The sequence below is a fragment of the Cyanistes caeruleus genome, chromosome 15 (genome assembly GCF_971803275.1).
Source record: "Cyanistes caeruleus chromosome 15, bCyaCae1.hap1.1, whole genome shotgun sequence".
Taxonomy (NCBI): Eukaryota; Metazoa; Chordata; class Aves; order Passeriformes; family Paridae; genus Cyanistes; species Cyanistes caeruleus.
In genome coordinates this window covers 6,691,331-6,709,932 of record NC_141715.1, presented here as the reverse complement: position 1 = coordinate 6,709,932, position 18,602 = coordinate 6,691,331, and the positions used below count along the sequence as shown (strand labels likewise).

Sequence of the window (18,602 nt, the reverse complement as noted above, 5' to 3'; positions counted from 1 at the left end):
AGTGCCTTTCCCACCTCGGGGCCTTTCCGACCCCGTCCCACGCACTCTTCCTAACCCCCACCACGAACCTCGGTATTAAATGTGCTCGGCAGAGCCCCGGGAGGCAGCGACAGGCTCCTGGGTGAATACTAATAACGATGCCGTCCGCTCGCCCCAGACTTTCCCACACATCTGCAGCCACTTAATGTGGGAATCGTTAACCCTCTGCTTGCTCCGTGCCTGAAACACAGCGAGGGAGTGAAACCAGGATGCTCCCCACCAGTGCAGGGGGAGTCACAACCCCAACCCACTGAGAGCAGCACCCACACGTGCTGGGAAGTGATGAGGGATGCCAGCGTGTGTCCCTGTCCCCAGTGCCCTCTTGAGGATAGTCACAATATTTGTGGCCTTTGCATTTGCCAGAGAAGCTGATCCAGATCCCAAAGAGGAGCGCTGAGCCCTGGAAGGGGAGAGGCAGCACTGGTGGCACATCCATTGGGGCTGTCCCAGTCCAGCAGCCGTCTCTCTGGGGACCAGCTCTGCAGACTCTCCTCAGCATGGGGACACAAGTGACAGCACAGGGGTGGTTCAGGCACCAAAGGTCACACAGGAGTCTGCAGTGGGGCTGAGGCAGATGAGGCAGGGCGCTGTCCTCTGCAAGAGGGTTGCACTGATGTCTCCATTGCCAGAGAGGGGAGGTTACTCTTGGGGCATTCAGAAACTAGGGAATGAGTGAAAGGTCCTGGCTGGGCTGGGATGTGAGTGGGGCCATGCAGCTCTGGGATATGCTGGTCTGAAGCCACAGATTTGCCTTTGGCAGCAATAGGAGATGGAGGGAGTGTGGAGGTGGTGGGGCAGGAGGCTGTGGGGGAAAAGGGAAGCAAGGGGAGACACCTGCTTGGCTCTCTGCAGGCTTCTCCCTCTCCTGTGGAAACCATGGTGGGCTTCAGAGCAAGCTGGGGGACATAGAAGGACTTGGTTTCCCATATTGAGTGCCTCCTTCATGGGAGCAGGAGCTGATGGGATGGTGTCCCTGCTCCACCTGTGACAGCTGCGTGCAGCCTGGCCCTAGGGACCTCCCAGCCCTCCTCCTTCCAGGAGATGGCATCACTTGATCACAGATAGCAGCACCAAGCCCCAGGGAGCATCGAGGGAGCCCTGGCTGCTCTCCCTCTCCACCTGGTTTCTACCAGGAATACCAGGTCTGAAGGACTGGGAGGAGGTCCCCGGGTTGGACACATTCCTGAGGGTCTCCAGGATGGATGGAGGGGGTACTGCCACTTACTGTCACCCAGCTGGGGACCCCCAGGGGCTCTGTCAGTCCCTGATCTGCTCACCCATGAGACCCCAATGCAGGTGGCATCCTGGGCCACCAAGGGTCCCCCTCAGCACCCTTCAGCCCCAGCTGAGCAGCTGAAATGCTCCTTGGGGAGCCCATGAAGGGCTCCTCATCCGGCTCCTCCCCAGCATAAACTCCACCACCAGTAATAAAGGGGTCAAAGAGAAGAAGAAGAGGGGAGTTATTGTTGGTGGATCTTTATGGCCCAGTTGTCCTCCCTGTCCCTTCACCCCCACGGAGGGAGATCACACCCAGCTGTCAGTGGGCCCCTGGCCATGCTGTGCCCTGCCAAGCCTGTCACCTGCTCCCCTGGGGAGGATGCAGGTGTGGGGTGCTGCCCCAGACTCCTGAGCTCCCCAGTCCCCAGCAACTGCCTGAGCCCTTGGCACTGGTTCCACAGAGTGGGAAAAGGTAAAGGTGGCCTGAACTCCCTGTCAGTGTCTGTAAGAAACAGCCAGTGGCAGGAATAACCCCAGTCCCTAAAATGCAGCCACCCCTGGGATGGGACCCAACAGCCACCTGTGTTCCTCTGTACCTCCCACCATCTGCTCAGGGGGAATTTTCTCTTCTTCTTTTTTCCCCCCACCTCCTGAGCATCTTTGCTGATGGTAGGAGGAGTAGGGTGGCCTTGAGTCTCTAGTTTACACAAAGCCATGGCTGTACTGAGATCTTGGGGAAAATCCAGGACAGATGGGGTTATATGGCACATCAAGCAATCTGAGCTGAGCGGTGAGCTGAGATCATCACCGGGTGGGATGGTCATGACAGTCACCTTTGTCATGAGGGAGGGACCTGGGACAAGGCTGAGCAAGGGCTTGGGAACCCTGGGGACCCAGAGGGGATGCTGCAAAATGCTCACCTCTCCTGGTGCCTCTGGCCATGCCAGGTTTGGGGAGGCAGAACACAAGTGATGGTTGTGATCAATTGTGAAATCACTCTGGGGGTGATTTCCCATTGCTGGGGGTTTACCCTTCTCTGTCCTCATGAAACAGACCCCTCACCCATCTCCCCTCCATCTCATCCCGGCACCCACCTCCTTGCAGGAAGTGGATGTAGCACAGGGGATATGTGCACCCAGTTTCAGGTAGAACTGGGGCTAGACCAATGGGATGAGGTTCTTGGGACTGACACAGACCACTGACGGTACAGAGCTCCATGACAGAGTTTTTATCCTCTCCTCTCAAAGCTATCCTTAATGTATTTTATTTTTTCCTGTTTCCTATTGTCAAATTGCAGGCTGTTCTTGTCCCAAGAGTGTGAGGATCGTCCTTGCCCTGCTCACATTTCTAGCAGGGGAAGGGGCTGGTGCAGAGAAAAGGACAGAGGTGGCCTTGAGGAAGTGGCAAAACACCCTCCTGGTGCCTCTGTGGGTGCTGCTTCTGGTTGAGGAGGAAAAGCCAGCCTACAAAAAACAACTGTGGCTGCAGTGGTGGCCTGTGCAGCTGGAGTGTGACACTGGAGGGGAGGGGGATATCAGAGGGGCCAGGGCTCCCTGCTGGCAGTGGCGGGGGTTTGGGGCAGTGTGTCACTCAGTCCCTCATCCCCCTCCGGAGCTCAGGTGTGTCTGACCTGGCAGGTGACCAGTGGGTGATCTCTGCTGGCGTGGCTGTGGCTGGCACCTCCCACCTTGCAGGCAGACGGGGCTTCACAAGCGTCCCCCTTCTGCTTGATTTTTCCTATCACCAACATATGGGGATGGCTTTGCTTTCTTAAGAGAGAAAACAGGTGAGAAAGTCCTCTTGCTGCAGGGCCGTGAGCCCCTTGGAGATGTTTCAGCCCAGGTACCCCCAGCAGTGTCCATGGTGGGACATTCTCCCTGCACACAGAGTCTGCCCATCTGTCCTGCTCTCTGAGGCTGGGCTGAGCTTTGCTGTCGGGATTGGAGGGATGGGTTTGCCCTGGGATGGAGGAAATGCAGGCCCAGAGCCTCTACCAGCCTCTCTTTTCCAAAGAGGCAGATGCTGCTGCTGGGCACAGGGAAACACCATTCAGAGCAAGAGTTTGGTGTCCCCCAGCATGGAGACAGGGCAGGAGACAGACCCACACAAGGCCAGCTTGTCCCCTGTGTGCAGGCGGCTTTTAATACAGAGGTTCATCCCAAGGCACCCTATTCCTGGGGTACGGGGGGTGGTGGGGTCCCTCGGGGCATCCTCATGGGACTCCTGCGGCGCCCTGATGTCCCCAAAGGCAGCGGCCACAGAGGGACCACGTCCGCTGGCACTGGCACAGCCGTGGGGTAGTGCCAGAGGGGCTGGGGTGTCCTCTGTGCTCCCTGGGGTCCCCCCCTGCCTCATCCTCCTTGTGCTCAGAGTGGGAAGTTTGAACTCGTCCCCCTCACCCGCTGGGGTTTCTGCACTTTGAAATGCAAACCTGCCTTTCAATGCAAATGCTGCGAGAGGTTGGGCCCAATAAAAGCCTGTGGGCAGGGAGGTGCCTGGCCCCAGGACAGGCTCCCCAAGGCGCCCAGGTGAGCGGTGGCGAAGGAGGGGCGGCCGCCTCCAAAGCCGAGCGGCCGCGGCCGCGGCTCGGCAGCGCAGCATGAGCACGGCCCGCCAAGATGTACCTGGGATATCTTGTGGATAAGGACACCAACATGTATCCCAGCCCGGTCCGGCACCCCAGCCTCAACCTCAACCCCCAGAACTACGTGCCGGGGCCACCGCAGTACTCGGACTTCGCCAGCTACCACCATGTGCCGGGGATTAACAACGACCTGCACCACGGGCAGCCCGCGGCTGCCTGGGGCTCTCCCTACACCCCTGCCAAGGAGGACTGGCATTCCTATGGCACCGCCGCGACGCCTTCCACCGCCAGCCCAGGGCAGTTTGGATTCAGCCCCCCAGATTTTAACCCCATTCAGCCTCCGGGCTCTGGACTCCTGCCTCCACCCATCAGCAGCTCGGTCCCCCAGCTCTCCCCTAATGCCCAGAGACGCACCCCATACGAGTGGATGAGGCGCAGCATTCCCAGCACCAGCAACAACGGTAAGGAAGGAAAGCCCCGGTCCCGCAGCCCCGCAGCGGCCCCAGAGCCGGGGAGCCCTGGAGCTCTGCAGGGCCGGACCCTGCTCTGCGGCTGTCCCCTCTGCGCGGGGACTGCCAGAGGGACAGCAAGCTCTGCCTGCCCCTGGCACGACACCCAGTCCTCAAAGAGCAGGGGAGCTCTGAGGTGGCAGGGGCTGAGGATGGGCAGGGAGGGTGCTGTCCTTCCACACTGGCAGCTGGGCTTGTATGGCTGGAAAATCCTTCTCCCCAACCGGTGCCATTGCCTGCGGCCACTGGGGAGGATGGGCAGAGCCAGAGACCCCCAGGACCCTGGGGAGGTGTTGGGTGGTGGGGGGGTCTCAAAAGTGCGAGGATGAGAGTGTGGGGCTGTGGCTGTACACGAGAGTGTGAGCTGGCTGTGAGGGCCTGTGTATGCTGGGTGTGCAGGTGTGTGTGTGTGTGCAGGTGTGTGTGTGTGTGTGCAGGTGTGTGTGTGTGTGTGCAGGTGTGTGTGTGTGTGTGTGTGTGCGCGCGTGTGCAGGTGTGTGTGTGTGTGTGTGTGTGCAGGTGTGTGTGTGTGTGTGTGTGTGTGCAGGTGTGTGTGTGTGTGTGTGTGTGTGTGTGTGCAGGTGTGTGTGTCGGTGTGTGTGTGTGTGTGTGTGTGTGTGTGCAGGTGTGTGTGTCGGTGTGTGTGTGTGTGTGTGTGTGTGTGCAGGTGTGTGTGTGTGCAGGTGTGTGTGTGTGTGTGTGTGTGCAGGTGTGTGTGTGTGCAGGTGTGTGTGTGTGTGTGTGTACAAGGTGCCCCAAGCTGTGTGCGTGTGCAGGGAAGGAGCTGTGTGTGTATCCATGCTGTGTGTGCATGAATGGGGTGGAATCAGGTGCTGCAGGCTCTGTGTGAGTGTGCAGGGCACCATGAGGAGTGTGTGTACAGCACACACACCAGGTGTGTCTGGGGGAGGTGAGGTGCTCAGTGTGTGCGCAGGGTGCTGTGAGAAGAACGGTGTGTGTGGATGGGGGGGCACGGTGTGTGTTTTGGGGACAGTGCCACGTGCAGGGTGGCTGTGGGTGCAGCAGGTGCCTGGCTCTGCAGGAAAGGGTGTCCTGGTTCCTGTGATTACCTCTGGACTGGGCATCGAGTGGTGCTGCTGTCCCCAGGGTCCTGTCCCCGCTGAACTCCTGACCTGGGGGAAGCGTCTGGGTGACCCCAGCCCCCTACCCGCCCTGCTGCCCACTTCAAAGGCAGTGGGCAAATCCCCCTTGGGGGCAGCCCAAATTGACAAGGACTTCTCTTTGTCATGGAGATGGTGGCCGGCTCCTTTGGCAGTGAGGTGAGGTGCGGGCCCTTTGTCCTGACCTACCCTCACCCTTTCATCTTCCCAGCCTGGACCCTTCCCAGGGGGACCCATGGGGCTTGCCTGAACCTGCCACCCCTCTCCCGTGCTGGCCATGAGCTCCTCAGAGCACTGCTGGGGCCAAACTCACTACAGGAGTGGCTGTGGGCATCTCCTGGTGGCGAGTTTACTTTGAGTTACTGCTGCCCTGTATCCCAGGAATCAGGGCCTGGGCTGCCTGTTTGCAAAGTGCCTGCAGTTTTTGGCTTGTTTTTGGCTCTGCACTATTCCCAGTGGCCAAGGGCCACATAAGGGTCTTCTGCAGAGGTGTCTGGGGTCTTCCAGCATGGAAAACACCTACTTGTATTCCCAGAATCTGTGTGACAGGGATGGGGACCAGTGTCTGCAGTGGAGCAGGCAGAACATCCTGATAAATGGAAAAAAACCCAGCCCCAGTCTGGAAAGAGGAGGGAGAGGCAGGCTGGTATTTCCTGTCCCATTTTAAGCACTGAATGTAACTATTTAGGAAAAATGCTTTCCCCCAGATGCAGTGATGGAGACCCATAGGCGTGCCAGGGCTGAGGGCTTCCCTCTGCCCAGGGTGGAAAGGGAAATGTGGTGTGCAGCCCTCCCCTGCAGCAGGGACCCTGCCACTTCTGCAGGTTTTGTAGGTCTGAACATCTTGGTTTCTTCTGAGAAGAGAGGTGGGAGGGAAAATGAATGGGGAAGAAAAGCCATCAGCACACCTCTCCTCTGGATCAAGGCCATGGGTTTACACCCAGCAGTGGGGCCAAGATAAAACAGGAGCTTTAAAGTGCCTCTGATTGAGTTAGATGACAATTGAGTTGATTGAATTCTGAAAAAATATCATTAGTTGCTTAGTTTGTATCTCTTAGATCAAATGCATACAAAGGAACAAATAAACCAACCTTGTTCCTCTCACACACAGAGGAGCTGCCCCAGCCCCACCACAGCAATGCAGGCTTTAAAGGCTCTTTCTTGGGGTGATTTCCTTAGGATGGGTGACCAGTAAGCTCATTTTCTAAGTCACCCACAGATTAAGGACCTGTCCTTGCACCTCTGCTGGGTCCAGGCCCAAGGCTGCTGCTGCCAAGCAACTGCAGGATTTGGCCTTGGTGGGACCATGAGCTGGGAGATGTTGAGGTGCAGTTGGTGTTTTCCAGTGCTGCCCTTCGAATAAAAGTCTTCAATAAGACTGAAAGAGAGTAGGGCAGAGATAAGTTTAACATAGATAAGTCTGAAATTCTTAGATGAATCATTTTATTGAAACCAATAAACTGGACTTTAATCAATCTGGATTGATAAACTCACTGCAGTGGGAATAGAAAATGAATACATGGAGCTTTTTGCTATAAATATCAACAGTTTCATGGTGAATGCTATAAATTGTAATACTTCAGAGGATTGTAAATTAATGTTCCCTTTCTGTCTTGGCTCGTATGAACAGCTCCTGGCCATAGTATGAAAGCTTTTGGGGAAGAGCTGCATGGTGGTAAAATCAAATGTTGTGCAGGGAATATGAGTGTGTTGGGCACTTCTGCAAATGTGATCCAGAGCTTGAGAAAAATCAATGAGAAGTGTCCCAGTGAGTCACTGCAGAGTCAGGCTTTGCAGGGGGATGATTTTCTGTACCTGTTGCTACATTCATGCGTGCTTCACGTGGCTGAGCTGAGATAACCCAGCAGCAGAAGGAATTGCAGCGCCAGTCACTGGGAATTGGGAGTTACAGGGAACCGAGCTGGAAGATATCCCCAGGCCTCATTTCTCTCTCCAATGTCACCTCCTTTTCTGCTCATAAAATCTTCACTAGCAGCATGTCAGAGCCTCATGCTTCCTCCTTATTCGCAATTATTTGCAAACTTCCCTGTGAATTGCACCCAGGGTTTATAAAAAGCTCAGGAAGGTGGCTGGAAGTGGGGCTGGCTGAACTTTGAAATTCACCCTCTGCTTGTTAGTCATGCAAATCCTCAGATACTGCCTCGGGTCTGGCTTTTAGGTCACTAATTGAGCAGGGGCTGCAGTGCTAAATATTGCAAGTGAAAGTGCAAGTGGAGCAACCCTCGCAGAGGCAAATGTGCTCAGGGCTTGGTGTGGTACCAATGCCCTGGTGCCCATGCAGGTTTTGGGGTGCTGAAGAGCAAGCAGTGATGCTCTGAGCATGTGGTGATTTGCTGGGTGTGCAGTTTTCCATCTCAGTTTTATTATTTCTAGGTCAGTTTTCCAGCTCTGTTTATTTTCCTAGTGGGGCCCATGAACACTGGGGGAAAGACTAAAAATCCCAGTAATGAGACAGAAACGTTTCCCCTGGACTGCTGGGATTCATGCTGTGCTTGGTATGCTTTGGAATGATGGTGCTTGCTGGAGGACAGTGCATTTCCCTGGTCAGTCCCTGCATGGAGAGCCTCTCTCTAGGACATGCTCATGCCCTGTGAGACCCTTTCCTTCACTGGGACACTTGGGGGTGTGTGTGTTGGGCCCCATCAGTCTTCTCCCCTTGAATTATTAACCCACAACCTGCTCCTGGCCCCAGCTGGGATTTGTTGACTGCTTAGCCTGCTGGCCAAGGTACAGGCCTCTCAAACTTTCCTAGAATTGACTTTCCTTGAGCAAAAAGGGGCTTCCCTGGGGCACTGGCAGTACCTACGTGATAGGCTTGGCTGGCTAATACCCCAGGATTAGCAGAGGGACACTTTAAACCTCTGGCCAATGACAGATGTTTCCTATAGGGGACCTTTCAAGGACACCCACTCCAGTCCTGTTAGCTTTGTGATTGCTTGGATAAGGGGCTGGATCCTTCCCCCACACTGCCCCATGGCAAGGATGGGCCCAATCCTATGGGGCTGCAATGGGGGAGAGGAACCCTGGTGTCCATGGGGGCCTCCACTGCCTTGCTGTCCTCCTCCTCCTACTGCAGATGAGCCACATCCAGCCAGGTGGGAGTTTGGGATGAGCTGGGTCAGGGCTGGAGTGTGGTGACGTCCTGGATGGGGCTGTGCCACCCCACACGTGCCAGCAGCCCGTGTGTCACCGCGGCGCTCCCCGTCCTCCCGCGGGGCTGCGGTCTTTGACCCAGCGCAGGAGCCGGGCTGGCGGCACTCGGCTCAGCGCTCATAAAACCTGGGAGCAACTGAAGGAATCTGCCAGTTGCCAAAATAAAGGATTGAATTACTGCAGGGCTGGGAAAGACTTGCCCCAACACCCAGCTCCATGCTGCTGCCCCTGGGGATGAAGGGTGTCTGGTTGTGTTGTCCATGCCCAAGAACATGGGGTTGTGATGGGGAATCGCCAGCTCGCTGCAAGCACCAGGCACCTGCTCTTCATCCCCTCGGGGTTTGCACCTCCTGGGAGGAGGATGAGGCTTGCAGGAGGGGTGTCCTCACCAATGGGTGTGGATGTGGGAACAGCTCTGTCCCTGTGCTGGCTGTGCAAAACCCAGTCAGGACCAGCTTGTTCTCCTGTGCACCGGTCTGCACTCTCCAAATCCAGCTCTTTGACCAGGTATTCTGCCCTTCCCTGCCTGGCTGTGCTGTGCACCAAGCCTGGGCTCTGCCTCGAGCTCTGCCAGGGCCACAACCCCAGGCATGCATTCCCCAGCCACACACTCACACTTAGAGCAAAGCTTTTTAGGGAGCACAGAGCTTGAAGCTCAGTGAGCAGAGACCAGAAAGCCATTGGGTCAAGCGGTGCAGTTTGGCAAGTGAAATGTTTCCAGTGCCCACCATAACAAGCTGAACCATGTTTTATTGCTACCTGGCACACATGGGAGAATTGCAGTTTGCTCTGAAGCCTTTGGCACCAGGCAGAAATATTCAGGTTGTGCGAGGTGAACCGCCATGGAGAGAGCTACCCTGGGTGCAGGAGGATTGCTGGGCTCCTTGGAGGGGCCCTCAGACTCCAAGATAAGTCCTGCCTCAACCCTGATGTCTCAACTTCCCATTTTTCCAACCCAGAGTAGAGATGGGGGAGCTTTGGCAGTGTCGGTTCAGTGAGGATTCATCCAGCATTCCCTCCCTCCACAGCACTGAGACATTAAATATGCACAGAGAGGATGAGTTGTTCCTCTCACCCAGTTTTTGACACCCAGCCGTTGTCTAAATGCAATGCATTCTGGCAGGGGAATGATGTCAGGCAGGGATCTCGGGAAGGATTGCCCTACAGAGGGGCTCCTTTCTCACTGGCTGTGATGAAACAAGCCACATGGCTCTGGTCCTTCTCCCCGTGTCGGTCGTCCCATCCATCACTCCTCTGCTTCCTGCGGCAGAGGAGAAATAGCTGAGGATGTTAAAGTATGCAAGGGAAGGGGAAGGCTTGTGAAAAGCGTGAGCTGCCGGTTCCCAGCGCTCAGGGAGTGTGAGGGGCTCGGGTTTATCCCCCCCTCCCAGGCCACAGAGGAGCGTGGGTGTTTTGGAGTGGCTGCTGGAGCTGGAGGGGAAAGGAGGGGGAAAATGAGTGTGGGGAGGGGGTGAAGAGGGGGGGCATCAGAGGCTCAGCCCTTGCAATAATTCAGCAGTGCAGACTTCGGGGTTCCCGTTTCTGGTCGGTTTAGGGATGGTGAAATGAGCTGGGCTGGCTGTCCCGAGCCCTGTGCAGGGCGGCTCCCATCAACGCTGCTCGGCAGAGGGAGCATCGACCCCTCTGCACACAGGCAGCTGGAGCACATCTGGCTGCCAGATGAGGGTGGCTCCAGCCAGCCTGGAGGCTCCTGAGCTTTAGGAGCCGGCCTCAGCCCTTTCCTGGGCCTGGGGTCTCTGTCATGGGGCTGTGCTCAGTTTTGTGGGGTTGTGCAGGGGATTTCCCCCCATGGGAAAGCTGCAGAAGGACTGTGGATTAAGCTGTCCAGGGAATCTCATGGCTCTAACCCTGGGACTGTATGCCTCAGTTTCTCCTGCTGTTGCATTGCCTAAGCTCTGTTGGGGATGAGGGAAGTTTTCCTTGATCCTTTCCCTGGGAAGAAATGGCAGATCCTGACAGAGCACTGATTCCTCTGGGATGGGAGGATTTTATCCTCCTTGCAAGTAGATGCTGCTCATTCAGAATGGAGCAGCTTTGTCATGGAGAGGAAGCACCCACATGGAGGGGACAGCCTTGTGTCCTGTCTTGCTGCACTTTACCTCTGGTATGGACCAACTCTTTCCCAGGTGCTCCATGGTGACAGGACTTCTACCCCAGATGTTTTTCAGCATTATAATATTGTATATCAGTGTGGGACCAGGCCCCCAGACCAGACAGATGGGCAAGCAAGGCTGTACAGATAGAGCCAGTGTGGGGCCAGAGCACAGCCAGGAAGATGGGATCAGGCAGGATGGCCCTGGGAGCACAAGGAGCAAGCACAGAGCAAGGCATGAGAGCTGCTGAGACAGCCTGGCAGCAATGCCTCCATCCTCCCCTGCCAGCACCTCTTCTGCAAAGCAATATCCAGTGTGTCCTCAGGCCTTGGGGACCTCTGCTGTGGGTAGCAACACCTGTCAGTACCGTGGGCTGTCATCTCAGTGGCTCCACTGCCATGCCCCAGCTTCCCTGACCAGAGCCCTGATGGCTGCACAGCAGCTTCTCACAGAGCCAGAGTTTGTGGTTGTGGTAATTTTGAGCTGCTTTGACCTGTGAAATTAAGACTTCTAGAAAAGCACTGCAGTTTATGCTCCTGGCTGCTGGCAGCTGTGCTGCTCCTGCTGTGGCTGGGAGAAATATGTCCCACGGATGGGGATTCTCTGTTTGGAGCTGGGCTGATCCCTTCATAACATGCCAGCTTTTGTTCTACCTCTACCCAGGGTGCCACTGCCACCCCACAGTCTCTTTCCTCCTTGGTTTGAGCCAGCCCCTTCCCAGCTGTTCTTAGAGCTGCTCAGCATCCGTCTCACAATGTCCATTTTCTCAGTCTGTTAGGGTTTTCAGGGCACAGTTTTTTGCTTAAAGCCATCCTTTGGGCAGGCCAGGGGTGGGGATGGTAAAATATCCCCTTCATGGCAGCCTCCAGTGTGGCTATGAGGGGAGAGAGCTTAGGATGGTGGGCACAGGATCCACTTTGATTGTCCCTGACCTTGCCAGGCTCCTGATCCAGGGCAGGGCAGGAGCTCTGGTATCCCTGTCTTGGGGCAGGGCTGCTGTGGGGAGTGAATCCAGGCTGGGCTCAGGACTCCATCCCCCCGTGTGTGTGCGTGCACACTCGGGAGCGCGTCCCTCGGGGTTTGCACAGCACATTAAAGCTATTCCCTTATCTAATCGTGGCTCAGGTGAGTGCTATTAGGGTTATACATTAACAGTGGTAACGATACCCTCTCCCCACGCTGTCATTGGCCCTGCCTTGATCCCAAAGCCGAAACCATTCCCACTGGCCCCACGGATGGCTCCGTTTGCCTGTCCAAGCAGCTCCTGTGCCTGGTCTTTCGGGGACAGGCAGGAGGGGCTGTAAATGCACAACAGGGTTGGGAGGGGCTGACTGTGCTAAGGGACATCACTGGCACCCCCTCTGCACCCCATGCACACTCCCTCCTGGGGCAGCAGCCCCAGCTCCAGGTTATCCCAAGCATGGGACAGCCTGTTTCATCTTTGCCAGGCTTGCCTGGAAATGCAGGAGCAGTTCCATCCCTCTCTTTGGCCATAGGCATGAGGGCTCCCCATAAGGAACCGGATTGGCTTGTCCCGAATTTCCTCTTTCCTTTCACAGAGCCATAAAAAGTCTCCAGGAGAGAGCTAAGTGTAAGCCAGCATTCATATTCAAGGTAGTTGAATTATTCATTGTCCATAGTATTTCTTGCAAATCCTCTTATTTTCCTTGTGAATCACCCACAGTACATCCCTGAATTCAGCAAACATCCGAAAGCAGCAATTAGTGGAGGTGAATAACTTTCCATCTCTGGTTTGGTCGTCAGCCCTCTGTTTTCACTCTTTCCTACCTGATATTGAGCAGCAAGTGATGATATTGATACTGATACTGAACCTGGTGCTCAGCTCACCCCAAGATGGCTCTGCCAGCCCTGAGGCAAAGCCCAGCCTCCATCCAGGATGAAGAAGGAATAACAAAGAACAGGCTGTGATGGATCTATTTACAGCTGCAGCAGGAAATAATAATTCCTACTGAATTTCATGGCATATGTGATATTCACAAACCGCCTTATTTCTTTAGACTTCCATTTATTTTTTTTACTCTATCTGTCAGCTCCTTCACTTTTCAGGTGTTCATTTTTTCCAAACAGTGGTATTAAAATAAAAACATTGCAAGTAAGACCATTTTAAAGTTATTATCTCTTTAGAGAGGCTTTTGCTTTCAAAAAAAAAAAAAAAAAAAAAAAGAGAAATCTATGAGAAGGAAAAATCTTGCAGGAGCCCCTGGGCCTGGAGCAGCCAGATTGAGCCCAGTTTCTCACAGAGCTGCTAAACCTCACATAAATCTCCATCAGAGCATCTGGTTTATTCTGTAACTTCTTGGGAATTGCTGTGTTTGCAGATTCAGCACAGGTCCCTCCTGGGCTGGGGTGCAGAAGTTCTTTTGATGCTGGTGAACCCTTCCCCTGCAGGGTGGTGAGAGGCAGCAGTGACCCCCGGGACAGTCAGGAGCCCTGTGGGAGAGTGAGGACAGGGTGCAGATCCTGCATGGCTGCAGATCCTGCATGGCTGCAGATCCTGCCTGGCTGCAGATCCTGCATGGCTGCAGATCCTGCATGGCTGCAGATCCTGCCTGGCTGCAGATCCTGCATGGCTGCAGATCCTGCGTGGGCTGGGTGCCCCCAGCATCGCTCCAGCCCAGCAGAGTCTCCGTGGGCAGTTTTGTTTGGAGCTGTCATAGCTGATGTGTGATAGGACACAAAGCTGCCATCGGTCCCTTGCACACGGAATTTGCATTTCAGCCCTGTCTCTGCAGACATTCCACGGACACCTTGCTCAATCAAATTAACCTTTTTTACCCTTTTTTTACCCACAGAGTCACCCTGTGTGGTATGCACAGGTTTGACCTGCTGGTGGTGAGGAGAGATTAGGTGTTTGCTTCTGACCAGCTCTGGGATAAACTGGGCTCCCCACTCTGAAACATCCACTGAATTCATCACATCCCTCAAATACGAGTTAGTAGCTGAAGTCCTGCCAGGTGCTGGAACTCTGTTTCTATTCCTGGTCATGTTGCAGCCTTGCTGGGTTCCTTCCCTCTTCCATGGACCACTGGAGAGCTTTAGTGCTCCTTAGGGACTGTGCTGGGACCCTCAGCCTTGCTCACTCTGTGCTGAGCCCGTGCCAGCAGCAGCAGCAGCAGTTGTAGGATGACACAGACAGTGGCATAGCCGTGGAAATTGGATGTTAACTTGAATTGAGTGGCTGCTGCTTGTGTGCCTGCAAGTCCCAGCAGGGTGAGATGCCTTCCCAGCCCATCCCAGGCCCAGCTTGCTCCCACTCGTGCTTCCACACTTGGTCTGCTCAGTGGTCAATGCCGTGAGCTGGATGTTCGTGGCTCCTGCTTATTCAGTAGAAAACCAGCTGCTTTCTTCCATCCCATGTGAGGCTGCAAGCATCACCTCTCCCACCTGCAGCACTCTGTGGCCATGGGTTGTCTTGTCTTGAACTATTTTACATTTAAGTTTCAGCATAAGAAGTGGCTTAGGAATGTCTCCATCTCCTTGCAATGGGACAGCAGGAGAGAGAAACTATCAAAAATAAAAATGAGCTGGTTTACCAACAGATTAGCAGCCTAGAGGTTGGGGTTTTGCTCTGTGGATGTTCTCTGATGTCTTATTTGGGTGTCTAGAGCCCAGTTTTCCTCTACACCACCTAAACTCCTGCTTCTACTCAGATCAGAATTTAATTGTACTGCTGAGACTGCCCAGTGTCCAACTGATTTGGCCCAAATGGGTGGATGTACAAAGGACTCATTAGGGAAAACATGAGCAGGATGGCAGGCACACAAATATCCCCTTTCCTGGCAGAACCAGGCTGCAAGCAAGCTTGTATAGGTTTTGGGTCACTAGAAATCTTTTTCTGCACTTCTGCAGCAGTGGTGTGCAGTAACTTGTCCATGGTGATACACCCAGGCAGCCCCAGGAAGTCCATGGAGCTGTTCTGAGCTTGCTCCCACTCCTTCCCACAGCAGCACTGCTCTCAGCCTTAGAAATTCAGGAGAGGATAGGCAAACACATCTGCCAGGCAAACAAATGGCCAGGCATCATCCATCTTGACTCCCTGGAACAGGATTTTGTAATTTTGGGTGGAGAATCAAATATTCACAGCTGTGTTTATTCCCTGCCTCTGGGCTTTTCTGCAGAGGAAAACACCAGAAACTTGTCAGCAAACTGCCAGGCATGGGCATCCTCCCTCAGACTGCCACCTGCCTCCCACAGCCCAGGCAGAGTTCCACGGGTCACCCTGTGTGCCTGTGGAATAACAAAGGAATTTAGGAAGAGACAGCTGGGCTATTTTTGACTGTATTTTTCTGCTAGAAAGCAGCAGGTGCTGTTTGCAGACCCATGGGATGTGCATCTGTGTGCACAGACCTGGATCCTGATGGCCCCAGGCTCTGTCCATAGCTGGGAGGACCAAGCTGAGATTCAGGCTGGCTTGGCCAAACACCCCTGGCCTGTGGAGCCAGTCCCCAGGGATGCTTAGGCATCATGTGGGCTTTCTCCAGTACATCTTAAAGACTGCACCTGCAGCACTGCCCTCTGTCTTAGCTCAGTACAGGGAGAGAGAGGAGAGTAACCCTCTGGGTGGCAGAGAAATGTGGTTATTCCAGGGTTTTCTGTCCTTCCCCTGCTCTGATCCATGCACGTTCAAGTGATGGCACCTTGGTTTGGGGCTTCCTAGAAAAAGCTTTGGGCTTTCCTTAGCCTTGCCAGGAAGCCTCTCCTCAGCCCACCACAGGAGCTGCAGCTCTGCTCCTCTCAGGGACCATGTGTCATGACACCGGGGATTTATGATTCACCTTCCTGGGGTGCCTCTGAATCCCTCCTGCTCTTTCCACCAAGCAATTCCACCAAAGCCCAGGTACTTTCCAACAAGAAGAAACACTCTGGTGCGAAACAGGAAGGATTATAAAGCCAGTAGGAACTTCATGACTCTCTTTCCCACTGGTCCCCAGGGCATTGCCATGTTTCTTCTGAGCTCTCCACAGGTGGTTTTGTGTCTCCTCCGTTCCCTTGGGGATGATCCTTCCATTACACTGCTCCCCTTCTCCTGTTGGTTCACCCCTCACTCTTCTCTCTCTGGCAGGCAAGACCAGGACGAAAGACAAGTACCGGGTGGTGTACACGGACCACCAGCGCCTGGAGCTGGAGAAGGAGTTTCACTACAGCCGCTACATCACCATCCGCCGCAAGGCTGAGCTGGCCGCGGCCCTCGGCCTGACAGAACGGCAGGTCAGTGCTGCAGTGTCCCGGGAAAAACACGTCCAGGGTGGAGATGGGGATGGGGAAGGGAGAGGGCTTTAGCCCATGCAGCCAGAGGAGGCCCCACCTCGCTCCACAGACATCCCTTCCTTTCCAAACTTTGGGATGCCCTCCCTGCCCCATGAGGTCTGGGGGTTGTTATCCTTGTCTGTGTCCATCCTCGTCTCTTCATTGCCATCTTTTCCTTTCTGCAGGTGAAAATCTGGTTTCAGAATCGGAGGGCGAAGGAGAGGAAGGTGAACAAGAAGAAGCTGCAGCAGCAGAGCCAGCCCACCAGCACCACCACGCCGACCCCACCAGCTGTCAGCACCCTGGGACCCATCGGAGGCCTCTGCAGCAGCAATGCCCCCAACCTCGTCTCCTCATCTCCACTGACAATCAAGGAAGAATTCATGCCTTAACCCTCTTCACCAGCTACAGACCCCAAGAGAAAAGCACTATGCAGCAGAGCCCTGCAAGCCCACGTGCTCTGAAGGGTGACAGCCCCTTCCCAAAGACATGACTGTCCCTGGCTGAACCGAGGGGGCAGACAGCGAGGCTGGGCCAGGTGGCACTGGGGCCTTCCCAAGGGACTGGTGGGCTCTCCCCTGTGTTAAAAACATGGGCTAGGTACTGCTCTCCCATAGGAACCACACACTGGTTTGGTCTCTGTAGCCCACAGCAAGGTCCTGATGTCAGCAGAAGGAAGGGGGTGACAGTGGAAGAGAGCTTTCCTTTGGTGCTCCAGGTGCTTCCTTTGGTGTTCCTGGCAATCCAGCTGCCTGGTGCTTTAGGGCAGTTCGAACAAGACTGAAACAGAAAAAAGACCTGGCTGGACTCAAATGAATTTCTGCTGAGCTGGTCTCCTGGGAAGTGAGGTGAGGAGGGCTGAGCTCTGGGCTCTGGGGACCAGGCAAGACCCTCGGCTGTAGGACGTGACATGGGAGCCCTTCAAACCACAGTGATGGTGGCAAGCTGGAGCACATCCTTGACAAGAGTACCTGAACATCCCCACCCTTGTCCCCAGTGACCCTGGCAGTGCCCAACCCTGCATCCCCAGCCCTGCCCCTGCAGCCACACGGAGCCATGGGGAGGCATCTCCGACAGCCCTGGTTCCCCTGGCTGTGCCATACCCGCCCTGGTGCACAGGGAGAAGGTAGAAGTGTCCCCAGCACAGGCAGATTTGGGGCAGACCACCCTGCTGAGCCCTTCCATGGGGAAGGGAAGGAGAACAGAAGGTTTGTCATTGGAACAGGGTCCAAGAACCAGCCCCAGGCTGTCCAAAAGGGCCAGTACTGGGAAAGCTTTGGGTACTGATCCAAGGGAGCACAGTAACTGCTGCCAGGTGGGGAGGGGCCTCCTCAGGCATGCAAGAAATGACTGGCATGTGCCCTGGTGTCAGGTGATGGAGAGGTGGTTTACAGAAAGATAGAGAAGCATTTCTTTTCCTATTTTGTTTGGAACAGATCACAACTACAGCTTTTGTCCTCCCTGTCTCCCTGCTCCTCCATGCACTGCACTCCTCTCACCTACCGTGTTCCTTAGGCCATTTAGCTAAACCCCATCCATTCCTACTGGTGAACTGCAGCTGAGAAGTCCCTTCATCCTGCTGAGTCTTGACCACTGTATAGGCCCAGCTGGAACACAGGAGGGTCTGTGCCTGCATCACACGCTCTTCAGCTGTAGTTCCAAAGACCAAGATAGGGATGAGGGAGCATGAGCCTTGCATGGTGAATTGTGTGACATTTCTCAGCATTTTCCCTCCAAGCTCTGGGAAGATGGAGCAGCAGACATGTCCCTGCTGCCTGAAGACCACCCTCACATCTCAGCTGGCACTGCTTGTGCCTCATATCCCTTGGCCACACTGTGCACTGCCAGCCCCCATCACTCCCAGCCCCCAGAACACAAAATCCCCAGGTGTGCTGTGGCTTTTTCAAGTGGGTTCTTGTTATCTAACTGTGTCCACTGCTCTGCTCCAGCCCTCAAAGGCTTTGGGTCTCCCTCCTGCCAGTGACACTTCCCACGGCCACTGTTACCTGGTGCGCTCAGTGACGAGGACAAATGTTTGCATCTACCCAGGACTTCAGCTCAGTTTTTGTGTACATAAGGCAGAACTGGTTTTCCTTTTTATTTTTTAGGCATCAGTGAAAATAAAAACAAGCAGGAATCCTGTGTGACATGGGTTTGTTGCTGTCATTCCTGACCCGTGGCGCTGTGGCAGGGGAGGGTGCTGGCTTTGGGGTCGCACCAGCGCTGATGCTCCCGGGCACAGCCAGGGTTGGGAAGGGCATCTTGAGCCTTGTCCTTGTAGCACACAGTGTGCCTGACCCACAGGGGCACTGCTGGCAGTGGCATGGCTCGTATCATGGCACGGCACTGCCACATCTCACTCCTTTGGCACCAGCAGTGCTGGGTGACACAATGGCTGCAAACTCACAGCACTGGAGACAGGGGAGAGGGTGAGGCCATTGTTGGGCTGGCAGAGGCCAAAGAACAAGGCCAGCTGCCCATGGATGTGGCTGCCTCCCATTGGTGCCTCCTGGTCTCTAATCTCACTTTATGGCTGTCGATGGGCTGAATATCCTCCTTGTCCAAGATGAATAAA

General features: G+C 54.9%; 1 protein-coding gene across 1 annotated transcript; it reads left to right on the top strand.

Annotated features, from left to right (window-relative positions):
* The first annotated feature begins 3,754 nt into the window (after window positions 1-3,754).
* CDX1 (caudal type homeobox 1) lies at window positions 3,755-18,174 on the top strand. Its single transcript, XM_023935958.2, has 3 exons — window positions 3,755-4,302; window positions 15,843-15,988; window positions 16,213-18,174. The coding sequence occupies exons 1-3, from the start codon at window positions 3,876-3,878 to the stop codon at window positions 16,417-16,419; spliced, it is 780 nt and encodes a 259-aa protein (XP_023791726.1). The 5' UTR covers window positions 3,755-3,875; the 3' UTR covers window positions 16,420-18,174.
* The last annotated feature ends 428 nt before the right edge of the window (window positions 18,175-18,602 follow it).

What these genes read in the sequence shown, in the direction of transcription:
- CDX1 (XM_023935958.2), top strand. Translation starts at nt 3,876, where the DNA reads ATGTACCTGGGATATCTTGTGGATAAGGACACCAACATGTATCCCAGC. An exon ending in TCCCAGCACCAGCAACAACG is followed by an intron (nt 4,303 to 15,842) that starts GTAAGGAAGGAA and finishes TCTCTCTGGCAG; the next exon opens with GCAAGACCAGGACGAAAGAC. An exon ending in TCGGCCTGACAGAACGGCAG is followed by an intron (nt 15,989 to 16,212) that starts GTCAGTGCTGCA and finishes TCCTTTCTGCAG; the next exon opens with GTGAAAATCTGGTTTCAGAA.